At 58.4% G+C, this 18,040-nt stretch overlaps 2 protein-coding genes across 5 annotated transcripts in view; one reads left to right on the forward strand and one right to left on the reverse strand.

Annotated features, from left to right (window-relative positions):
• The first annotated feature begins 8,289 nt into the window (after positions 1-8,289).
• Positions 8,290-13,748, forward strand: AOC1 (amine oxidase copper containing 1). 2 transcript variants are annotated; one of them, XM_007443237.4, is made up of 5 exons: positions 8,290-8,391; positions 9,361-10,909; positions 11,590-11,878; positions 12,693-12,825; positions 12,931-13,748. In XM_007443237.4, exons 2-5 carry the CDS (start codon positions 9,373-9,375, stop codon positions 13,207-13,209), a joined length of 2,238 nt encoding a protein of 745 aa, XP_007443299.1. In that variant the 5' UTR covers positions 8,290-8,391; positions 9,361-9,372; the 3' UTR covers positions 13,210-13,748. The 2 variants fall into 2 exon arrangements, with proteins under 2 accessions (XP_007443299.1, XP_015746373.1); XM_015890887.3 differs by having other exon boundaries at positions 8,294-8,391; positions 9,358-10,909.
• Positions 13,749-15,583: 1,835 nt separating this feature from the next.
• Positions 15,584-18,040, reverse strand: part of KCNH2 (potassium voltage-gated channel subfamily H member 2) — a 52,239-nt gene continuing 49,782 nt past the window's right edge. For 2 of the 3 annotated variants that reach the window (XM_088147732.1, XM_088147734.1), the window contains exon 15: positions 15,585-17,588. In XM_088147732.1, the coding sequence (XP_088003858.1) occupies positions 17,409-17,588 (180 nt within the window). In that variant the 3' untranslated portion in view covers positions 15,585-17,408. Of the gene's footprint in view, positions 17,589-18,040 lie in introns of all 3 variants that reach the window. The other variant, XM_088147733.1, reaches the window with a different exon arrangement.

Consider the following 18,040-nt stretch of genomic DNA (forward strand, 5'->3'; position numbering starts at 1 on the left):
ATGCCAGGCTGGAAGAATCACAAGCCGGAATTAAGATTGCAGGGAGAATCATCAACAACCTCAGATATGCGGACGATACCACCCTCATGGCAGAAAGCGAAGAAGAACTAAAGAGCCTCTTGATGAGGGTGAAAGAGGAGAGTGCGAAAGCTGGCTTGAAACTCAACATTAAAAAAACTAAGATCATGGCATCTGGACCCATCAATTCCTGGCAAATAGAAGGGGTAGAAATGGAAGCAGTAACAGACTTCATTTATTTGGGCTCCAAGATCACCGCAGACGGAGACTGCAGCCATGAAATTACAAGATGCTTGCTCCTTGGGAGGAAAGCCATGGCAAACCTAGATAGCATATTAAAAAGCAGAGACGTCACCTTGCCGACAAAGATCCGCATAGTCAAAGCTATGGTTTTTCCAGTAGTAATGTATGGCTGTGAGAGCTGGACCATAAAGAAGGCTGAGCGCCGAAGAATTGATGCCTTTGAACTGTGGTGCTGGAGAAGACTCTTAAGAGTCCCCTGGACTGCTAGGAGGTCAAACCAGTCAATCTTAAAGGAAATCAACCCTGATTGCTCATTGGAAGGACTGATAATGAAGCTCAAGCTCAGATACTTTGGTAACCTAATGCGAAGAGAGGACTCTTTGGAAAAGACCTTGATGCTGGGAAAGATTGAAGGCAAAAGCTAAGATTGAAGGGGACAGCAGAGGATGAGATGGTTAGATAGCATCACTGAAGCAATAAGCATGAAACTGAGCAAACTCAGGGAGGCAGCGAAGGGCAGGAAGGCCTGGCGCGATGTGGTTCATGGGGTCACGAAGAGTCGGACACGACTTAACGACTGAACAACAACAACTCTTCTTGGCAGTTTCCATGGTTTGCTCCGACATCCACTTTGGTGGCTGGGAGTGAAAAAGACTTATGGAATCTGTTTTTGAAGGTGAAAGATGTGCCAACTTGGTGCCAATAGGTGAAGAAGTAACGAAGGGATTTCTTCCTGGGCTAAAAGAATCCACAGGGCAACGGTTACTGGGACAGCTGGCCCAAGCCCTGCACAGAATCCAGCATCTCCTCTGCATGTTGCGGCTGAAGGTCAGGGACAGCCGACGCCTGCCGGTTCAGAGACGTCACCTGGGGCTGCCTCTTCCCTCGGTGACCAGTAACCCACGCTCCCACCAGTTCAGCCCCACAAAGCCTTGGTCAGAAGCGAGAAAGGGGCCAGAACACGTCAGTTGTTAGAAGGGTCACCTGCGTTAGGGTTACTAGCGGCCACGCTCCCTTGTGGCCCTGGGCCCTCCGGGGAGCATTGGCTTAGCCCGCCCGAGTGTAACAGGCTAATGCTGGCTTGCAGCTCTCCTGGGGTGTGGGAAGAGCCTGTGGGAACAGAGCTTGGGATGCTTGTCTAGGTTCTCTCCGGCGCTAGCCTGGGCGATGGGAAGCTGAGGTCAGTGGACCTACGACCTGGGGCCTGGTATCAGGTGTTGCCCAGCCCATTTCTTAACTCAGCGCAGGCAGAGATTCAAGGGCACAACTCTTTGATAAGCTAGTTTTATTACAGGTACCGGAAAAGCTGTAATTTGAACAGGAAACCGGCAGCTGCAGAGACTGCATCTTGAGAGGGCTAAGCAGGTGGGTTGGGAGAGATCCCGAGATTCAGCTGTAGGTCTTGCTTTGCTGCCCTGCACCCTGAGCGGGGTTGCATGAAAGGCACCGTTGGAATCAGTGCCTCCTTACAGTACTAGGCTTACGGGCCACAAAGCCTGTCCTTCTAGCTTTCACAAACCTGGACACTGTGATGGAAAAATAATGACAGAAAGCTGCAAACTCCCCCCCCCACCTCTCTTGCTGCAGACTTGTTCCTCCCCTCCCCTCTGCCACTCTTGCATACATAAAACAGGAGCAGCCTCTGGCTGCTGTGTGACCCAAGAGCAATCGGGCTTCCGCTTCCCCAGAACTGCCCTTTCAATCCTATCACAGCAAAAACCGTGGGAAAGCCCACACCTGTCCGCCTAAAGATTTGCCAGGGGGCAGACCCAGAGAGGGCCCTTGGATAACGAGGGGAGAAGCCAAACCACAGGCTTTTTGCTCCCATCAAGCGCGAACGCCTGGTTATCTCCACACTCCATCCTTGTTCACCGCAGAATCCTTAGCCGACAGTCTGTTGCAAGAGGCGTGGCTTTGTTTTACAATAGAAAAATGCCTTTTCCTTTTGTTTAACACCTCTCTTGCTTCCCCAAACCTTGGTCACGAATCAGATCCTTCAGATTTCCCGCCTCTCTACCGCAAAGTGTATGAGAATCTCTGTCTTTCTACTGCTGGGGTCCCACTTTCTTGGAAAGGAGGCATCCAACGACTGAGGATTGAATAAAGAGCTAGCAATTTCTCCTCCCAGGCGAATTTCCATGACAGGAACCATGTGTGAAATGAGACAGATCCACCCAGACAAGCTTACCAGCAACCCTAATCCGTTTACTTCAAATCTTCCTTTCTATTTTAGATCCGGAGGTCATTTTGTCCTCCTGCCTTCCAGCTTCGGGGCTTCTCTGTTATTCTTGCTGTAAGTTCCGGGTCACGGCTGACGAATAACTCTTCTTGGGGGTCCCGACGGGGCTGGTGCTCTCCAGCCTTGCAGAGGTGTCATGGAGGAAAGGAGGTCGGGGGTGGCTGGGGCCTTTAGGGGGAAGCGCCAGCTCTTGGTGACCGTCTGGAAGACTAAAGGGGTGGGACCCTCCAGACCTCCATAGCCCTCATAGCCATTGTCCCTCCAGCCCAGCTGGGAACCACCCTGCTGTTGCAGGGGACAGGCAACATTTCTTGGCCCAAGAGAGTCCCCAGGGCCACAGCCATTGCCTGGGCTGTCCCCCGTGGAAGGCGAGAGGCCCTGGAGGCTTAGAGGAATTTGCAGAACACACATTGACTTGCAGAAACACAGCCACACAGCCCTCCAAACAGCTAGCACCGGGGGGGGGGGGGGGGGGGGGCGGTTCAGTGGCCAAAAGCTCCTCTGCGGCTCCCTGGTCTCCTTCAACAGCCTCCATAGATAGGTGGAAATGGAGACGAGACGCGTGCTTCTGTTAGAGATTCCTACTTTCCAGAGGAAACTGGCTATTTCAGATTCAAGTGGGGGGGGCGTGCTCCCTTGCCTTAGCAAAAGTTAGCACTTGCCAATTTTACTAAAGCCACTGAGTGACCAGAGGAAGGTTCTCTTTTTTTATCACCAGTTCAAACATTCTAATTTCTGAATAATGCTTTGAAATGCATCCTGAATAGCGGCTGTTGCTAAATCCATCTATTTGGTGCTTTTCAATATTATCTTCCTCCCAAAGCAGCTTAAAGAATTTTTCTGGCAGCAACAGAAAAGGAGGCAGCGGCGGCGACGGTGGCAATCTCCTATTTCATCCCCTCAGCAGCCGGGTTCTTGCAGGGTTAGGGTATCTGCTCCTGAATCTCTCCCTCCTATTTTTAGAAGTGTCGCTTCATTGTTCCAGGGGTCTAGTTTCTGCATTCGTAATATCTTTGAAAACGGGGGGAGGGTGAGAATGCACCAAGAGTCACTTTTTCAATGAACCCCTCCCTCCCCCTGCGGCTTTGGCATCTTAAAGACCTCCATATTTATCACTGTGTTTGTGGACTTCTGCCCACTTAGCCGGATGCACAGACCCTCAACGGTTTACGCAGGAGTAAATTGGGCAGTTGTCAGGGTGCATTTGCTGCTAAAGTCAAACTTGGCTGCCTCATGGAAACTTTTTCAGTGGGATCCACTGGACGGCCTTTGTTCCAAAATATCCTATTAAGAAACATGAAAGAATTTTGCAAAATCTGTTTATAAGGGATACTTTTCTTTTCCAACTTTTATTATAAATGATCGAAAGATACTGGTTCCTGTAGTCACTTCTGGAAAAGGAAAATGTAAACACGAGGTGCAACGTGATTGTAGCGCTTTCCCCCAACAGGCTATTGGCTAACCTGAGACTGTGTCTCCGCTGCTGCTGGGCCCTCCTGCCCTCCTGCCCGCTCTCGGCGGGGCGCACCCACTGCCCTCCCCCCCATCATCCTCCCATCAGCCAATGCAGTGCCAACGGCTTACTGCCCAGGTGCCTCAGCGATGAAGAGGAGCGCCCCCCGAAAGTCCGCAGGAAGAGTGGGGGACGGGTGCCTTGCTTGCTTGCCGGGGGGGCGGGAGGAGCAGCCCCCAAGCTCCCTTTGCTCCCCAGAGTGGAATCGGCCTGGGAGCCCAGCAAGGGCAAAGCTGGCTCGTTTGCGTAAAACTTCCCGATCATCAACCCCTCTTTCCTGGACGTTTTCTCGCCTTGGAGCCAGCGGCGCTGACTGGCTATTTATTCTGGGGCCAGTGGCCCCTCAGAACCTCTGGGAAGCCTGCCAGCAAAAGCAGCAGCGCTACTGCACATGCACAAGAAGAAGAAGAACAAAGCCCACTTTTAAGTTGCAAAAAACCAACAAATAACAGGAAGGGCCCACGCATCCTCCGGCCTGGGAGAATTACCAGGCTTGAGCAACTTCCGGGCCATCGTGAATCTGTGGGTGGGGATCGTTCCGGATGGCAGGCTCCGGACAGCGGAGACCTGCTGCCTGGGGCCCGTCAGGGGCCGTCGTTTCCTAGGCAGGCCCAGGAGCGTGCCCGCTTTTGCAGACCGTTCCAGGCAGGCAGAGAGAGTTAGCCATACCGTGGAGGGCTTTAAGGGTGATAACCAGCACCACGAATTGCACCTGGAAGCTGACCGGTCGGTCACCCCTGCAGCTCAGGGTGCATAACACGCCACTCCCATCACTCCCTCCGTTGTTGCATCCTGGACCAGCTGTAGCTTCCAGATGGCCTTCGAGGGCAGCCCAGTGGTCAACACATTACAATAATCCAATTGTGAAGTGACTAGGGCACGGGGGGCCACCTGAAGGGCCTTCTGGTCCAGGAAAGGTCACATCTGGCACACTAGATGTACCTGTGCGAAGGCCCTCTTGACCACCGAGAGTCCAGATGACGCACACATCTCGAAGGGAGAAGCGCAACCCCACTGAAAGTCAGTGCTGGGATACCTCCGGGTCTGGGGGCCTGCACAGGCATAGTCCCCTGGGCTTCTCAGGGTTGTGCCTGCGCCTGTTCCTCCCCATCCAGACCCGCCCAGCCTCTAAGCCCCGGGCTAGCATTTCGATGGCAGGGGGTCGAGATGCCCAGCTGGATCTCATTGATGGCACCCGACCCCAAACGGAGGGAAGACCTCACCCAGCGGTTCCACGCAGATGTTAAACAGAAGGGAAGCGAGCACCCCACAGGGAGCACCAGGATAGGCACGCCACCCCCATCCCGGCTCCACCACCAGTCAGTGATGGGTGTGACTTGCGGCGCCACCTCTGTACCGAAAAGGAAAGGCCGGAGCCTGGATGATAATTGCCCAGGACCATCGGGCCCCGGATGACCTCTTGAGGTGAGGCTGGTTCTCTTGGGTCCTTGTTCCCTTTTTGCACAGAAAACTCCGCAAGCTTGGCTCACAAGAAAAGCAACTCCAATTCCAGACGTGGTTCATTTGCATTTTAAAGTCTTATTTGACCTGGCAATCCATTAGCTCGTTCCATTAGATACCTGCTGGTTTCAGCTGCTTGAAAAAAGAAAAAAAGTCAGATCTGTTGTTCACGGTCTGCTCCGTCAGCGAATTTGGAAACAGCAAAGGAAGGTTAGTTGTTTCAGGGGTTCAGCCTCCCACCGGCCCCCGACGGAGCCACGGAAGCGACGGCAGCGGCCAGAGGGGAGGGGGCGTCCCTGCTCCAGCCGGGGCTCAGCGTCTTTCTCTTCCTTCAGTTTTCCTCCTGGAAGGTTGTGCACGCCTGTTTTGCGTCTGTCAAAGACAGAATTGCAAAGCTTGGGGTCCTCGCACGAGCAGCGCTCCTGCATTTACTGGGGAAGGTGCTGAACCAAGCGCCAAATTCCCCTCCAACTCATCCAGCTTGACCCCGCTGCCTTCAGGGGAGCTGCGCCTTCTTTGGCTGCCCAGCTGGGCCTTCTGTGCATGCTCGGGCTTGCTGATATTGCACCCCCGGAAGAGGAGGGCTGCCTGGCCAAGGGTAGGGGAGCAGGAGGAGATAGCTGGCGGCTGTGTGTGTGTGTGTGTGGGGGGGCTTGCACAGCAGCCCTTCCCCACAGGCAAGAAAGAGGGGAGGTAAGCAGCTGATTAGCACTTTGCAGGGACCAGAAGCCCAGCAGCCCCCAACTCCCTTGACCAGCGCTGGGCTGGGCTGGGCTGGCTGCGGGGGTTAGGCCTGGCCGCCTTCTGCCACACTCCTCCCCCACCCAACCCAAGTATCCGGGCACCCGCTAATGTGCTGGCAAGCCCCACAGGAGGCCTGAAATTTGATCTCTGCTGGGCTGTAAAATGGGGCCGGCGGCGGGGGCGGGGGGGGGGCGGCAGGCCAACCCAGAGCCTAGTGGGGGTGGCGAAGGGAACAAGCTGTCCCCGCACTAAAGCAAGCTAAGCTCACCTACGCTCTGTGCCTCCTGACAGCTCTGTCCTGGGGCGGGGAAGCCGACATCCTGGAATGCGGTCCCATTATCCACAGCCAGAGCAGGGGCCTGCAGGCGGGAGAGAGAGACCAAGGGCAGACCCGCCAGCGCTGCAGGAGGGCCTCCAAAGCCGTGGGGTGCAAGCGGTGCGGGTCTGCTCCCCCTGCATCCACGGGGGACGAGGGCGGGAGGGCCACCCCGGGAGAGAAGGGGAGATTCAGAGGGGCCATCAGCCTAATCATTTCACCATCAGTCTTGGAAGATATTTATTATTTATTATCCGAAGGACTATGGTTTTATGGTTTTACTGTATTTTAATTAATACTTATTCTTTTACTGTAAATCGCCCAGAGTCGCTTGTAGGGAGATGGGCGATGACCAATGGGAAACATCAATAAATAAAATAAAAATTAGGAACGTCCCGAAGCAGCGGGCAAGTCTGCCTAGAAGGCGGGGGGGGGGGGCTCCCCCTTGCTGGGGGCTTGCGAATGGGGCTGGGGCGGTTCAGCGACTCCTGCACGGAGCAGGGAGTTGGACTAACGTCCCCGAAGGTCCCGTCCGGCTCACCCTCTCTACGGCTCCACAGCCAGACCTCCCAGACCGGGGAAGGCGTTTGGTTGGGAACAGGCTGTGGGGACCACGCTGGGCCCCTAGAAGGCACCCTGGCTTGATCCCCAGCTCCTGGTCCCAGCCACGCCCTCCAAAGAAACTCCCTGGATGTGGGGTGCAAGGCTGCTTCACCGCGAAGCTCCTGCCAGGCCGGATCAGGGCCAATCTCTTCTTCCCAGCAGAGTCAGGCCAGCCATGGAAGGCAGCGGCTCTTGTTACGGCCCCTCGGCTTTTGGGTCTGGGGGTTGCCCTCCTGCTTGCCAGGCAGACTTGGCTGTCGTAGCTGCCGTCTCGCCTGCTCGGTGGGCCTCCTTGGGTCAACCAGGAGAGGGGCTCAGCACTGCCCAGGTCTGGGAACTCTTCCTGGTCTCTGAGCAGAGCTCGGGGCACTGGGGGAAGGAGTAGCCCCCCCCAGGCTTGGATGGACTGTTCTTAGCCCCCCCCCGTAAATCCTACAAACATCATCCTCATCTTAAGCATCCCTGATGCTCCTGCCGCTTTCCCCTTCCTCCCGTTCCTCCTCTGCCACGAGGGACTTGACAGCTCTTGAGGGAACGCGCTGCCAGGGAAGGCCCCGGATCCTCGTTCAGCTGGGCAATGGAGCCTTTGTCTGCCAGAGCTGGCTCGGAGCCAGCAGCCCCTATAAAAATGTTGCTTGTCTGGGCTACGTTCCAGCAGGTTGTGCATGCTCTGAAAGCCTGGCTGAAAATGAAGCTCGGTGCTCATGGGTTGGCACCTACCCCTCGTAGCTGCCCTGCATCCAGTGCCAGGTGCCTTGCAAAAGGCTCCATGATTCCGCTCATCCCACCTGGAACAGGTAGGCCAAGCTGCCCCTCCCTCCCTCCCTCCCTCCCTTCCGCCCTTCCTGCCTTCTCTCGCTAGGCTTAAGGGTCGATGCTGCACCTCAGGCTCAGCTGAGAAATAATTGCTTTCGGAAGGACTTTGCTCCCCTTGTCCCCTGAGGCTGGCTTGCTGCTTCATAGACTTAAGGTGGGGCCGGCCCAGCTCTGGCCCTGCCCAGCTCCTCTGCCTGGCTGCACGTCCCAGCCAGGTTCCCAGGAAGACTCAGGAGAGTGCCATGCCTGGCACCTGCCAGTCACCACCAATCCCGAAGTGCCCAGTGCCAGCCAACGGCCCAGTGCCAGGACCTGCCCCTTCCACCTGCTACCCGCCCACTGTCCCTCCCCAAGGGGGAAGATAAGTAGGGGTGGCCCCGCAGGAGGACTCTGTGGCGGCAGGCGCAGGCAGCCCAGCGCAGAAGAGGCGGCCCAGAAGTGAGTGGGCAGACTGGGGGGCAGGAAGGGGCTGCAGGGAAGGTGGGTTGGGTGCAGGAGATGATGGCGCTGGGGCTTGGTGGGGCGTGGGGCTGAGCTCCCCAGGGCAGGAGGCCAGAGACGAGGCTGCGCGTTCTGCATTCCAGAGCGAGAGGGGAGAGCGGCCATCCTCCGTCAAGTTCACAGGCGCCACTCGGGGCCTGCGCTCTGCCATCTACCCCCCCGGGTCCCAGCCCACTGTCCCCCCTGTACACGCATCGTTTGAAGGGGGGGCTCAGCTGCTTGCAGAATTAGGGCTAAAACACAGCGCTGCTGATTCCTTCCAGGGACATCAGCGGAGTCGAGGGTTCAGCCTGGTGGCCTCTGGGCTTGTGGAACGAGACCTCCCATCAGTCCTGGCTCAGCAAGGATAGGCCCGCGGGAGGCACAGCGCAAGGCCCTTGGCAGGCCCCAGGGGTCCGCACCATCTTGGTCAGGGAGGCCCCCCATAACAATAGTGGCCCCAAGGCCCCGAGGTCCAAGGCAAGTCAAGGCTGCGGTGGATCCAACTTGCCCCGTGTCCTGCCTCCAACAGGGATCCGCTGGGTGCCTCTGGAAGTGTCAAAAGGGCCCCTTGACCACCAGCAGCACCCTTGGCCTGCAGGACCTGCTGCTGCGCCCGTTCACCAGCGCTGGGAAGTAGCTGTTGCCTGATCAGTCCGCAAGGCCGTCCCACTCATCGCTCTTTGCTTTGCCATTTTCCCCTTGCCCTTCCTGCCGGCGAAGCAGCTCTCCCTCCCCTGTCCCCGTCCCCCCCACCCTGCTTAGCTTTATCCACTGAGCTCCAGGAACCTGCCACCTTAGAAGGAGCTGAGGCCGGTCAGAGCAGACGCAGTTCACAGGCCAGAGGGGAGCCACGGTCTCCTCTGTACTGCGTCTGCTCTGCCTGCTGCACGTGCATGCATGTTGACTGCCTGTTTCCTCCAGCAGACCCCTAGCGAGATGTGGATGTCCGTGGCCTCCGTGGTGGGGATGCTCAGCCTCCTAGTCCGGGCTGACCCCCATCCTCTGCCGCCTCTGACCCAAGAGAAGGCCTCCATGTTCTCCGACCTGAGCCCTGCAGAACTGCGGGCAGTCAGGAGGTTCCTGATGAGTCGCCCTGAACTGGAGCTCCTGCCGAGCAAGGAGGCGTCCCTTGCCAAGAACAGCCTCTTCCTGATCGAGCTGCTAGCCCCAAAGAAAAGCCAGGCCTTGCGCTACCTCGATTCGGGCAGGCAGCCCCCCCGGCGACGGGCCCGAGCAGTGGTGTTCTTTGGCACTGGGACCAGGCCCAACATCACCGAGTACGTGGTCGGCCCGTTGCCTGTGCCAACCTTTTATCGGCCGTCTGGCCAACCGGCGGCCTACACGGCCCGACCGATGACCCAAGTGGAGTACAAGCTGCTCTACGAGAAGCTAGCGGAACACCTCGCCCCTCTGAAACAGTTCCTGCAGGACATTTCAGGGTTTGGGCTTCAGGACTGCAATGACCGATGCCTGACGTTCACAGACATTGCCCCGCGGGGCCTGGCCTCAGGGGAGCGGCGGACGTGGGTCATGCTGCAGCGCTCTATCGAGGGCTTCTTCCTGCACCCCGTGGGCCTGGAAGTCCTTATCAACCACAAAGAGCTCGACCCCTCTCGGTGGTTCACAGAGAAGGTGTGGTACAACGGGCAGTACTTCAGCAGCCCAGAGGAACTGGCAGAACAATATGCGCAGGGCAGGGTGTCCATCGTTCCGCTCGTTTCACATCCAGACAACACCCTCTTTTCCACCTTTGTGCCGCGTGGACAGTTCACCACGGGGCCCTCGACGGATGTGAATGGCGCCAAAGTATGTGAAACACACGGACACCGATACGACGTGCGTGGCAACCTTCTGGAGTACAGCGGGTGGAGCCTTGCTTTCCGGCTGCGCAGCTCGACTGGCCTGCAGCTCTTTGATGTGAGATTCAATGGCGAGCGCATTGCCTACGAACTAAGCGTGCAGGAGGCCATTGCGTTCTATGGTGGGAACTCACCTGCTGCCATGCAGACAAAGTACATCGATGTTGGATGGGGGATGGGCAGCGTCACTCACGAATTGGCTCCAGGCATCGACTGTCCGGAAGTGGCAACCTTTCTGGACGTATACCACCACTATGATGCTGACGGGCCAGTCCGCTACCCCCGTGCCATCTGCATCTTTGAGCTGCCCACTGGAGTGCCCCTGCGGCGCCATTTTGACAGCAACTTCCAAGGGGGCTCCAACTTCTATGCAGGGCTTGAGGGTCATGCCCTTGTGATGCGGACCACCTCCACTGTATACAACTATGACTACATCTGGGACTTTCTGCTCTACCCTAATGGAGTGCTGGAGGCCAAGGTCCATGCCACAGGCTATGTCCATGCCTCCTTCTACACCCCAGGGGGGATCCACTATGGCACCCGTCTTCAGGCACACTTGCTGGGCAACATCCACACTCATCTGGTGCATTACAAGGTTGACCTGGATGTCGCAGGTAGGTTCTCTTTTCCACAACATAGACTGATGGAGTGGTGGGGATCCCCAGTCCACGTGTCCAATGTAATGGCAGAACTGTCCTGGACAGAAGCCTTTCCTTCCAGTTGCCCATGTATGTGGAAACCAAATAGTCCCATGAAATGGCTTTTCTTGAAATAACTTCTAAAGCTGTTTCATTGCATGGTGCACATCTCCAAATAGTCTCGTCTACAAAAGCGAGATTGCCCTCTCTCTTCTGTGGCGAAGAGCGCGCTATTCTAATGCTGCCCTCTTCAGGCATTTGGTTCTCTCCTCCAGAGCCGCTGGGGTCCCTCTGAAGCAGGACCTGGCACGATCCATGGCCTGAGACCCAGCTGGACCTGTTATTATCCCCAAGAATTCTGGGGCTCACACCTACTTTTACACGATCGCCTCAAGGTCAAATGGGGTCACCAACAGCCAATTCTATTTCAGAGCCAAGGCTCTTTCTCCCACCTTAGACCACCAGATCCATCACAGGAAGTCCAGCTGTTTTGATCAAGCCCTTCCAGTTCCCTCCTCAGATCCCAGGGGTTCAGCAGGACGAGGAGTGTCTGTTCCTCCTCTTTCTTGGAGATGATTTTCATCTCCTTCCATCCCACGTCACCGCCAGGCGGGACCCTCACTGTATAACTGTTCTGGTCTTGGCTTTCTCCACAGGAACCCAAAACAGCTTTGAGACAGTGGACATTGCCTTTGAGAACATATCACTGCCCTGGGAACCGAGCCACCGGCTGGTGCAGCCGCGCTTGCATCACCAGCCACGCCTCCGGGAGCGCCAGGCCACGTTCCCCTTCGGCAAGCCTCTGCCTCGCTACTTCATGTTCTCCAACCCCACCCAGCACAACCGCTGGGGCCACCCGCGGAGCTACCGCATCCAGCTCAACTCCCACGGTGGCCGAGTCCTGCCGCGCAACTGGAAGGAAGAGAACGGCATCTCCTGGAGCAGGTGAGTTGGGCCGGTGCAGGCCGGAGGGCACCTGGCTGGCCAGGTGTGATCAGGACCCCATTGTGCTGGCAGCTGGACCTTCCCCACGGAGGGCTTTGTGCAGCGATCGCCCAGAGAGAGACTGGCCGGGCTGCGGCCCCTGCAGAGGAGTCTGGCAGCTGAGCAGGGCTGCGCTGTGCTCAGGGTCTTATTTCCACAGCACCACCTGCAGAGCACAAGAGGAGGGGTCTCTGCCTTCTAGCATTCTCCTCAAGGGGGTTGGCAGAGAACAGGGGAGGCAGTGATAGTGGGGGCTTCGGGTACAAGGCTGGGGTCAAGGGCAGCTTGGGGATGGAGGGCTGTGTCAAGGGCAGCTTGGAGAGGTGGATTTGGAGAAATGGCCAAGGCCATGTCCCCCAGTTCTTGTGGGGAGCAGCTCCAGGGTCAAGGGGCAGCATGGGAGAGACCTTAAGTGTGGAGGACACCAGAGGATGGACGGGCCCCTGTAGCTGCAGGAAGGGAGAGCAGAGATGTGGGGCAAGGCCCCAGGGGGCTCTGCGCTGCGGGCTGGGTCTGCAGTTGTGTACGGACCCTGCTCTGGATCAGGAGGAAGATGTCTAGTCCGTCCAGCCCAGCTCTGACCATGCCTAGCCCAGTCCTGCTCAGCTGCCGCGCCACTCTGCAGAGCCCGCAGCCCAGCCAGACTCTCTCTCTCGGGTGGGGGGAAACCAGAGACCGGATCCCGGGGTAGAGGGACACAGGCCTTTTCTCTTGATACGGGGGGCGAGTGCACCTTTGCCACCCCGGAGGTTGAGGCAGGGCATCCTCCTGGCAGGTACCACTTGGCTGTCACTCAGCACCGCGAGAACGAAGACGTCAGCAGCAACTTGTACATCCAGAATGATCCTTGGCAGCCTGGCGTGAGCTTCGAAAACTTCCTCCGTAATGATGACAGCATCGACCGCCAGGTGAGCCTCTGGGGTCGTCTGGGCGGGGGTATGTGCGCACACGTGCGTGTGTGCACGGGTGGGCGGCGGTTGGCCCTTTCCTGACCGGGGGTTTGTTTCTGGCAGGATCTGGTGGCCTGGGTGACCGTGGGATTCCTCCACATCCCACACTCGGAGGATATCCCCAACACCGCCACGCCTGGCAACATGGTCGGGTTCTACCTGCGCCCCTTCAACTTCTTTGATGAAGACCCGTCGGTGGCATCCCGTCGCACAATCATTGTGCGTCCCGGGGAGCCTGGGAGCAGGGAGGCAGTGCACGTCAAGCGCTGGACGCCAGGCGGTCCCGAGCCCTGCGTTTCAACGACGGCGTTCAGCTACAACGGTACCTACAGCCAGCTGTAGTCCAGAAGGGAAGCAGCCGTCCCCCGAGGGAAGGACCTCACCCAGCGATGTGCGTGGCCAGGCAGAGGGCCGACAAGGGGCAAGGGCAGAAAGGGTCTGGAGGAGGGGGAAGAACCCTATCATGCTGCCCCCCCCAGTAATACAACCTAAGGCACCCTGTTCAAAGTCAGTTGAAACCAGTTCCTCCCCAGGCCTGGCTGGCAGCTGGGCTTCTGGCAGCTGGCACCAATCCCCACGGTATTCTTCTAGAGCATGGCACAGGCCCAGAGAAGGTGCCCAGCTGATCTCACCTGCTCCCCCTCCTGGCCATCACTGGCTCTGCAGCAGAAGCGGAAGATTTGGACTGGGAAGGCCCACCCGCTGGGAAAGGGAATGCCTCAGGGCGCAACGGGTTCCAGTCCAATGTTTCTTCGGCTCCAGATGTGTACTTCCCCAAGAGGGTGGCCTTTAAAGCATGGCTCCCCCTTTGCAATGTGAACCTGCCATCCTACCTCACAGGGCTGTTGTGAAAATGAACAAGATAAACCTTTCAAAGCACATTGTGCCAATGTACAAATTATGTCATGCAGTGAAACAGGCTGCCGTTGCTCAGATGCCACAGCCAGTGTTTTCTGTGCCCAGAACGAGAGGAAAACACACTCTGGAAAGTGAGCTCGTAATTAAAGGTCAAGCAAGTTGATCCCCAAGGCCCCCCCACTGCCCCCAAAGTGCCAGTTAACGGCAACCCCCCCTCCCCATGCGCTCCCGGCAACCACAAAGCCCAGGGTGGCCCTTGCCCAGGGAGGAGCTCTGGGATGCCGTGCGCCTAGCATTGCAGAGACCCCTTTTGGGAATCCAGCATGCAAAGGGCAGAAGGGAAAGAGACACCACATGGCGGAGGGCCTCGTGCAGAATGGGGTGCGGGGGGGGGAAGAGGAAAGAACATGCAGTCCCCAGGCCGAGTTCTGTGGCAACTCCAGAGACAGCAAACTCCCGACAAGCTTCAGCGCAGCAGAAGGCCAAGGGATCCGGCTCCAGCCAGAAGACGGGAGTGTGTGTGTGTGGTATGGCCCCCACCATAGCCTCTTGTGTGGTGGAAAAAGTGGCCTCTCCAGGGCAAACGCACCCACACGGCACCTTTCAACACAGCAGCAGACACATGGGCCTCCCCCTACCCCCCCGGCTGCAAAGCCTGAGACCCACAGCCAGCCCCCAATGCTGAAGGAGACCAGCCCAGCCCAACCCCCCCCGCCCAAGGCTGACTCTGTCCTTGGAAATGGGGATGTGCCACGAAGCCTCCCAGGACCATCTTCCGAGACCCCTGGCCAAGCCTCACAGGGGCCAGATCGTTGTGCTGTGCTGGCAGTGGTTTTACTGGGGGAGGGGGATGGCTGGGGTCCCACGTGTGGGACCCGCTGTCATCCCGGCATGGCCCCACACAGCCTTCTGTGGCGCTGGTCCTGGGGGAACATAGTGAGGATAAGACTCTGGCTCGGGACCCCTAAACCATGTCCAGGCCAGGCCTTTGGAGGGAGATGGATCCCTAACCAGTGGCCCTCAAGAGGGGCACCAGCAGGCTGGGCGGAAGCGCAAGAGACCTGGTAACTCTTGGCATCTGTCTGTGGGCTTACCCAGCAAAGCTGGGCACCTCAAGGGCCACCTTGACACTGACCCCGAGCTTGAGCTGACGATGAAGGACAAGCTTGGGGGAGGAGGGGAAAGCCAGGATTGTTATTGGCCAATATAAGGGGAGGGGGAAATCTCAGGGAGGAAGGGTGTGCCACAGAACGCCATGGGCCTTACCCCCCCACAAGGAAGTGGAGCCTGGGCTCACTGGCCACCAGAACTCTTCAGGGGGGTAACACAGGCCCCCTCCCACTACTCTAGTTTGGGAGGGGGATTTGAGAAGGTAGGTGCAAGGTGGTCATGCCCAGGAAAACCTCTGCCGGAGGGACAGGTTGCGATCCAGCGTCAGAGGCTGGACGGGAGAGTAAGGGCCATTCTGCCTTCCCAGCAGACGGGAGCAATACAGACGGGGGCCCCTCACCCCCCTCCCAGCCAGCACAGAGTTGCGATGGGAAGGGGCCCGCTACCTCTTGAGCTTCCCTGTTGAACTGCTCTGAAGAGTTTTCCTGGCTTTTCGAAGGGAATCAGCTCTCCTGTGATTTAACTCAAAGTTCGTTTGATTTTGAACCCCAAGCAAGTTTTGAATCCCTTTGGATCAGGCGGGGTCAGCAGAAAGGAACCCGAAGCAGGAGGAATTTCTGCCTTTTCAAAACCAATCCATACCTTTGTACTTCCACTGTGTCCTCTCCGCTGACTCGCATTTTTCCTAAACTGAAGAGCCCCCCCCCCCTCGTTCCAACAGTTCCTCTGCGTTTTATTGCGCCACGTATTAAGCTGCGTCTCCATGCCAAGCAGCCTCTGCCGCCACAGTCAAACAAACAACCCTTGGACAATCGGCCCACTGCACTTTATTTCCCCCTGACCAGTTGGCCCAGGGCTGTGCCCCCCGACATACACGTGCAGCTTGGCTGATGGCTCCTCTGTTGCCTTTCTGTGGGCTGTTAACGCACAAGGGCTCAGGCCTGAAGCCCCCTGGCAGCGGATCAGTCCAGGCGTCCTTTCCCGCCTCTACAAGCCCTCAGCGAGATCGGCGCAGCGAGTGGTCCCAAGTGTGGCACCGTAGGCCAGCCCCCATCCTGGCTGCTGTTTCCCCTCCCCACCCGTGCATGAAATACACACTCGCCAGCCAGCCCCACTGCCCCCGCTCTCCTGTTTTCCAGGCCACCATTGCTGACGCCTGTGTGCCCAGCAGGCTAGCCTGCAGGTCCCCTGCACCAGCTGACGCCTCCCCCCACGCAAGCGGACCAGACACCGAGGGGCGGGCGGGCAGGCATCCACTCCGAGTTTATTGGGCATCAGTTGCTACTGCTGAGGGCAGCATGCGGGGTGGGCATGTCACGCGCATTCAGATGTGTGGGTCAAGCTGACCAGGAGGGCCTGCGACCTGCCAGTGGGGGCTGTCAGCATCACTGTGATGGGACAAAGCCTCCCCCTACCCAAGTAAGAGGGGTAGGATAAACCAGGAGTGGGGGAGGGCGAGGGCAAGGAAGGGGGCTGCATCCAGCAGGGCACCATTCTGGCTGCGGCCTGATCCGAGGGTGCCTACGGCAAGCAGGATGCAGAAAAGAACCAGGATCTCTGGCCATTCTGTGACGTGTTCCCCCGCGCCCCATTTTTTGTCAACAGGAACATCCAGCAGCAATTCCTGCAGCGGAAGAGGTGGGCAAAAAAGGGGGGGCATGTGTGTGTGCACCCAACCAAGAACGATACCCTTCAGAGATGTAAAGAGATGCACCCCGCCTCCAGTCCCATGCAGTAGGGGGAGGGGGCTGCTGACGCAGCCCGGATTTCACGGGGTGTGTGACTCAGCAGGCCACCTGCCTCCAAGTCCTCAAGGCCTCCTGGGCCGCTTGAGCTCAGCCAGGCCCCCCCCCCCCCGTGCAGACTGCTCTGCCGGCCCCTCCCCCCACGGACCCAAGGGGCTTTGAAGTATTGCTCAGCGGGCAGCTGGAGCCCCCGCCCAGCAGGCACAGCCAGCAATAACTTTGGGCACACTGGTGGACCGAGAGGTTCATGGAAGGCCTGGCTCGGGGGGGGGGGGGGCTTATCTCAAAACAAGGAAGAGGGAAGCAGGGTCCAGGGATTCTACGCCCCTGCATTGCTCTCATCCGGGGTAGCGCACGTGCGGACAGGCGGACCGCAATGAGCCCAGCTCCACCTATGGAGGCTGGGGTTCCTGCTGGCTGTGGGGGTCCAGCCGGAATGTCCCCTGCAGGAGCATTCGTGTCCTCCTGGCCTTCCAGCTCAGAGACCTGGGGTTGGTCAAAGCCCCCGCAACGATGATACACAACATGCTCTTGGATGATATGTTTAGGGCCCCACTGGGCATTCTGACCCTGGTTGGCATCGCATCTACTCATTTTTCATCATCTTCGTAATCCCACTGCTCCTACACATACCCAGGCCCTCCAGCCAGTCCCCCGGGAGTGCCCCCCCGGCGCTGTCCTGTCTGTTAGGCCAGCTAACATTGTGGAGTGGCCGGCCCTCCCCGGCCACGCCTTGGGCAGCCGCGGGGCTCCTGGCGCTCCCCGTCCACAGGCGGGGCTGTTCCCCGCTAGCTGAGAGACCCTCGGCTGGTCCTCCACCCAAGTCCATTAACTGCCGGGGTCCGAGCCGTGTCTGTGCAGATCTGGGGGCAAGTCCGGGGACAGTGCTGCAGCCAGCTGTCCTGGGAGCGAAAGGCGGCGAGGGGCAGCGCAGGGCGGCTCCACCAGCAGCACCACATCCTCACTGGGTTCAGCAGCCTCCATGCCGGGTGCCAGGAAACAGGGAATCTGCGCAGGAGCAAGAGGCGGGATCAGCTCGAGGGACCCAGGCCACCCCAGGAGGCGGGTGGGGTGCGAGTCCCTCTCCTGATGCTGCGATTTCGCGGGCCCCGGCTTGCCTTCAAGGGGAAAAGAGGGCAGAGAGGCAGGCGCGGATCACAACCGCCAGCAAAACTGAGCCAAGGGGAAGGAGAGCTGCCCCAGAAGAGAAGATCAGAGCAGCCCTGAGGGGGAAGCTGCCAGGGAAGGCAGGGGTGGGGCCCACCAGAGGGCCCCCGGATGCCAAGCCCGCCTGCCCAGACGCCTGGTCCGTGTGGCAGACGTGCCCTGGGCTTCGCGCACATTGCTCCCTAACTGGGGACTGGTGGCTTGGAGCACCATGTGACACTCTTGCAGGGGCTCTGGGGCCACAGCACATGGGGGGACTCACGGGGCCTGCAGATCTGGGGACGGGACCCAAC

This window comes from Python bivittatus, unplaced genomic scaffold (genome assembly GCF_059951505.1).
Source record: "Python bivittatus isolate LINGU-HERP-01145 unplaced genomic scaffold, Pbiv_v1 ctg000600_np1212, whole genome shotgun sequence".
NCBI classification, from domain to species: domain Eukaryota; kingdom Metazoa; phylum Chordata; class Lepidosauria; order Squamata; family Pythonidae; genus Python; species Python bivittatus.